This window comes from Ochlerotatus camptorhynchus, unplaced genomic scaffold (genome assembly GCF_037179485.1).
Source record: "Ochlerotatus camptorhynchus isolate MF236.1 unplaced genomic scaffold, CSIRO-AGI_Acam_v1.1 ptg000853l, whole genome shotgun sequence".
NCBI lineage: Eukaryota > Metazoa > Arthropoda > Insecta > Diptera > Culicidae > Ochlerotatus > Ochlerotatus camptorhynchus.
Genome location: NW_027041312.1, coordinates 30,888 through 37,163, shown reverse-complemented (window position 1 = coordinate 37,163; position 6,276 = coordinate 30,888). Strand labels below are relative to the sequence as shown.

The following is a 6,276-nucleotide window of genomic DNA, read 5'->3' as shown; positions in this document are numbered from 1 at the left end:
AATTGCACATGAGGCGAAATAGAGGAGACAGAAACACAGTCACCAATAACCCATACCTGACATCTGTGATTAACGGATTGATGAGTCAACAACGAGGAGCGAATGAAAGCATCGGCAATGGGACAGAAGTAGCTGAAAAAAGCAGAGGCACTCTCGGGGAAGCAGGAAGATAGGGACAAGAAATTTAGGAAAGAATTCATAGAACTAATACTTTGGTTTCCCGCGCATTCACTTGAGATTACTCTTTTCAATGGTAATCTCAAGCTGAGTAAGTATAGGGGCATGCAGAGCCACGAGGGCCAACGTCCCGGGAGAGGGTGGATAGACGCAGCAAATTTATGTCATCAAGGGGAAAACAGAACACATTCGACTTTGGACTACAAACAGCTGACTGGACATACGAGACGAATAATGCCCTGGATGCGAAGTGCAATTATCGGTAAAAACAACAAATTCATTTTTATGCAAGGTTGCACTTCGGATCTAGGTGGCGATGGTATGACGGGTTAGAGTCATGGGATATATGAAGTAAATGAAGAAAAAACAAAACGATCGGTGAACGACCGGTGATAATAACATTGCGAAAAAATATGCTCGCGACGCGCGCAACTAGGGAGCAAAGAGAATGAGAGTAGAGAGGGTAAGAATGCCCAAAGAATTATGTACTTAGTAAATAGGTTTTGGGATAGTATAAAAGAGATTGATTAATTAATAAACGGAGAAGTATTCTCCAACTCGAAAAAGGTTTTGGTAGTCGCGTAGGTTCGGACGTGAATTATTTCCGACTTCGAAATCCTAGTAGGGAAGGGGATTAGACTTCAGTAGTTGTTCCCCGGTAAGGGTAACACACAGCGAGTTCCAGTAGTAGCATACCCCAAGTGGAACAGCATGGAGCTCAAGGAGAGCAGCTAGGTGCGGTGCCATGCCAAATATTCACACCGAAATCCAGCAGTGGCAAACAGCAAGAATTGCAGCTTGGGAGAACCGAAATGACGGAGGTTAGGAGGAAAATCGATGAACTCTGAGCATTATATTGCAAGTATGAGAACAAAATACACAAGGAGGTCAAGCTACTAGCGACGGTTATCAAATCCAGCATAGCTCTGGCAGATCGAGAACTGCAAGAATGGAGAAGAAGAGCCGAAGCGGCCGAAAAGGCTCTGCTTAAGGCCAAGGAGAATGCAATGCTGGCTGAAGCGCAGGAGACGCCGAAGGGACCAACGAATCCACGTCCGGAGAAAAGAGTTAGACGCCAGGAGACGAGGAGGACGCCAAAAAACACAAGGACGACGAATACGGGGACAACGAGCAAGAAGATGGAGAAGACAGTGATTGGCATAAAGTCGAAGGAGAAGGAGGAAAAAACTGAAGGAAGAGGAACAAAGGAAGAAGGAACAGGAGAAGAAGAAGGAGAAGGAAAATAAGAATGAAGAGGAAGAGAAGAAGAAGACGGAAGACAGGAAGAAGGAATTAAAGAAGAAGAAAAACCTCAGGCATCGTAGGAAGAGAAGTAAGGGCTACGCTCTGGTTATCAAGGTGAAAGACAAAACGACATACGATAGTTCAGCCTTCAAGGAACTCGTCGAAAAATTTCTTGGCGAGGACGTGAACTTAAGAGCCTTATCGCAGGAGTAAGTGGTCTAGTGCAAGGATCTGGATGAGATCACAACTCAAGACGAGGTACACGGACAGAAAATTGTTTGCATTGAACCAAAAAAAAAACTTCATTTGTATTTAAACAAACAAATCCGGTTGAAATTATATTGCATTTTATTGTTTCGATAATACTTATTCAAATAAATTCAAAATAAGATTCGTTTAGTTTTAATAAGCCCCTCTTCAACTGCAACTCATTGTAAAAATAACAATATTCTTTTATTAAGCCAACAATAGTTAATTTGAATTTTGCCCTGTAACGTGGGTAGATCACCTTTTCGTGGTACGTTACGGGATGTAAGATCTACCACCGATTCCTAGTCCTGACTACTTCAAACTAGGGGAACAGGTTTTTTCAGTAATCAAAGGAACACATCTTAGTCCTTGTTACTTTTTATGCCTTGTTGATAGTGATAAGTCCTCGGGTTGCCTGGACCGAGGATGATCTTGAAACAAGAAAAAATGAGTTAGTTAGTCTTCACCTATGTATGTGATTCCTAATCTTCTATTCGTTGTTCCCTAGTTTGAAGTGGTTAAGACTAGGGTTCTGATGCATGGTCATTATCGGTTTCATAGCTTGTTTTTGTTGTTAAGGAATCCAATTTTGACTGACAAAGGGGCGCGCCTTTGGAGGGTGTTTCAACACTCCGAAGGGTATAAATAGCGGAACCTTTCAGTGAGAATCGATTCCGTGCGATGAAGGCAAGAATGACAACTGTATCAAAACCGAATACTTCATCATTTATCAATAGTGATGGAGTAATACGACATGCACTAAACTAAGGATACGGGATGTACTACAATAGATCAAATTACTGGTCGCAGTGGTGTTATGTCCCGAACAGAGGAAAAAAAAGCCAACAATAGTTAATTTGAATTTAGGCCATGAATGCAAAAATAACTACCAACCATTCCCTCGTTCCCGAAAAGAAATGTTAACAATAACACAAAACTGTTCTCGTTTGATTCTGTGATATTGTTTTTAATAGTGAATTTCGGGAAAAAAGTGCAAGATTTCCGAAAATTAGTAATTAAGTATGCTGCAGTTGCTTAATATAAACAGTTTTCTTTTTTTTCCTTGATTTGTTTTCGTCGATCTTGTTTTCAGTACTAAGTACCAATGCTCCCAACGCCAGGAAGGCCGCTCCCACACCTGGATCCTACCTATCGACCCATCAACTCATGAACCGGAGAGATTTATGCCTCAGAAAGGTTTTTTTTAAATTCACAACATATTTTTTTTTCTAATGCGCGTATATTTTCAGGCTTGATAAAATAAATATGATTGAATCAACAAGAAATCTCTTTTAAAAACAAACATATTTTGTTGTTGACCAAGCTACCAAATTTGACAGCTTACGTCAAAACCATGAAAGCTCTTGTAAATTTGAAAAGATTTTCTTTTTGATTTAACAATCCATGGGTTTTTAGAAACAAAGATACTAGATTATTTAAGGTGACTTACCGGATACCGGAAAGTTTAAGGTGACTTACAAAAAGGCAATAGCGGGCCAATAGTAATGGAGATAACCCAAATATATTTCAATCATTGTGACACAGCACAGCAACTGTTGTGAAAGTCGACAACGGAAACAAAGTGCGACGATGCGATGATTGCGGAGCCGTATCGAGTCCCTCCCGATAACGATAACTGGGTAACCGATAGAGCAGGGATGGCGGCAATACAAGTTATGGGCCGGTATCCCATACAAGAAGTGGTGACGAGGTCTTACGAAGGTTTTGTGATCGCCAAAATTAATGGAACTTTCATATGTAGTTGCTGTGCACCCCCGAGATGGACAATGGAGCAGTTTCACCAGATGCTAGATGGACTCACCGGACGGAGACGGAGACCAATCGTCATTGGAGGAGATTTCAGTGCTTGGCCAGTGGACTGAGGAAGTAGATGTACCAACACAAGAGGGTAGCCAACAGATACCTACGGCAATGTGGAAAACGAAAGTAAGCAAGCGGAGGTGGAAGACGAAGGCATTTGACAAGGATCTTTTTGTAGAAGCTCTCCGGGTAGACAGCAGCGTCCCAGACCAAAGCACGGATGAGTTGACCGAATCGTTAGCGAGGGCATGCGACACAAACATGCCGAGGAAATCTGAGCCAAGGAACAGACGGTGCCCAGCTTACTGGTGGAACGAGGCACTTAGCACCCTCCACGCTAGTTGTCTCCACACCAGAAGGCGCGTTCAGAGAGCCAGAACTGATGCAGACAGAGCAGAGCGAAGGGTGGTGCCAGCCAGGGCCGCTCTAAAACGGGAGATAAAGCTGAGCAAGTCAAATTGCCTCAAGGAGCTGTGCCGAGAGATGATCATCGAGTTAGCAACGCCGGCTAGCTGAGCTAAAGAGAAGTGCTTGAACTTTGCACTATCCCTTCACTCCACCGAGAAATCTCATAAGAAACTGTCAATCTTTTCTAGAAAAGAAGATTGTTCGACGGTGCCGTCAACGCCAATTGATTGAATTTAGCAGAAATGATCCGTAGGACAGAAGATCGGTCTATTTTTAGGGCATTTATATCTGTATTTTACCGAGCTAGATTAAGTGTGTAACCAGTGCGTTTTTGTCTGCTAATCTTATTAAATGTTATGGGATAGACCATAACTAGGTAGGTCATGACTTTTCATACACATTTCCTTACAGTTGGTGAAAGGTCATTTTGGATTCAACCTGCTGCACGGGTAAGTTGAACATTGATTAGCTGCGTCGTGGGTGATTTGCCCATTATTAAAATCGGTGGATTATCACATTTCTGGTGACCTTGCACGGAGCCGAACCTGGAATCTTGGAGAGGGGGATAGGTAATAAAGGGCAGCTCACCCACTTGCAAGGAAAATTGGAAATGCGAGTGAGGACGGATTTGCAAAAATCGTCTCCTCGTGGTGACACTGCCACAGGATAAGAATACGACCGTCGGCCGTTCTGAATGCGAGTGAGGACAGGCATACGAACAGCAGAATCTCATGTCCATCGCGTTGAGGCTTTGCTGCAGAAATTGTCCGAGTCGACCATCAGACCACAAACGAAGTGACAGACGGAGCGGCTCGAAAACTTTGGTGACTAACCTGCTATTTCAATTTTTCAGTGTACCAGATGGCAACACCACTACTACTAGATTGTACCACATGACAACACTACTACTGGATTGTACTAGCATTTTCACCAAATGTATTAGAATGTTTTGGTTATATCTCTTTCACTCTACTCAAAACTGAAATGCATAAAAAAATGACAAAATGATACACTCTTTGCACACTGTCAAAGAATCATTGTACACAAAATCAACTTTGTTCAAATCAAAACAAAAAAAAAACTAACCCATCTAGTGGATGATGGCACAAGCTTCCAAGAAAATTCTATTACAGTGAACCACATTATTTAAATGGATTTCTTCGCCAGTTAGTCGTCTGTCACTTCGTTTGTGATCAGACACTGCACAGCTAAAAAAAAGTAGTGTAAATTTCCGTTACTATGATGCACATAAATGGAGCGTCATATATCATACAAGTTTAGATTATAGATCGTGTAAATTTATGAGACATGTCACGCAATATTCCATATATTGTATGCAACTGTCCACTTTTGTTTACAACATTTCTTGCAAGCTGCTAGTTTACGTGAAAAGGAAGTTTACATGTATGAATGTTTGCATGCCGGCGCCGGTGGTGTAGTGGTAAGCGTGACTGCTTTCTAACACCAAGATGGGTCTGGGTTCAATCCCAGCCGAGGTCGGTGGGATTTTTCTGAGGCATAAAAATCTCTGGTCACGTCTTCCTTCGGAAGGGAAGTAAAGCCGTTGGTCCCGGCCCATGTGTGTTGAATGGGTGCGATATCCTACGCAGATGTGGAAGATGCCTTCCTGCACATTCGATTGCCGTCAGTGGATGGCAATCGATGTCCGTCGGAGATTGGCACTAGATTGCGGAACAGAGACCGACGTTAAATAAAGGAAAGAAGAAGAATGTTTGCATGCATGGATGTTTACATCGCACGTAAACTTTTTTGGTGTGTGTGATCTGGTTCCAGACTACTGTGAAAATCACCAGTCGATTAACGTTGTCAAAGTGAGTTTTGATTCTAGACGCAGCCGATGCCGCCGATGTCGCTAGAAAAAGAAACGGCGATTTGTTTTTGCTTATATGAAAAAAAAGAATGGGAAATACTGGTTTTAATGTAAAAATTGACACTGGTGGTTCAGCAAATTTTTGCGGAACACAACTACAAAATATTATTTTACCTAATTACGCTAAAAAAATAAATAAAATAAAATCAACTCTCTATACATTTTTTTAATAACATTATGCCTATAGAAAGGTGGGTGGCGCCATGAGGTTAGTGAAATTAAAACTGACAGCATTCAGTAATTCATTATGATTAATTATTGCTTAAAAAAACTTGTATAACTTGTATACCGAAGGAGAGGGAAGATATGAGATGGATAATAACTAGGTAGGACATGACTTTTCATACACAGGTTATTTTGGATTCAAGCTGCTGCACGGGAAAGTTGAACATTGATTTGCTGCGTCGTGGGTGATTTGCCCATAATTAATATATTAATGTTATACATAAGTATTTTAAAGACAAATTTTCCAGCTCAAATCTTTG

The 6,276-nt window shown here is 41.6% G+C and overlaps 1 protein-coding gene across 1 annotated transcript; it reads left to right on the top strand.

The window, feature by feature from the left end:
- Nucleotides 1-989: 989 nt before the first annotated feature.
- LOC135715325 (putative autophagy-related protein 11) lies at nucleotides 990-1,631 on the top strand (the record flags this gene model as incomplete). The annotated part of the gene is made up of 3 exons (XM_065238641.1): nucleotides 990-998; nucleotides 1,041-1,244; nucleotides 1,372-1,631. Coding segments are annotated over exons 1-3 (473 nt in total), but the record flags the coding sequence as incomplete, so codon positions are not given.
- Between the last annotated feature and the right edge of the window lie 4,645 nt (nucleotides 1,632-6,276).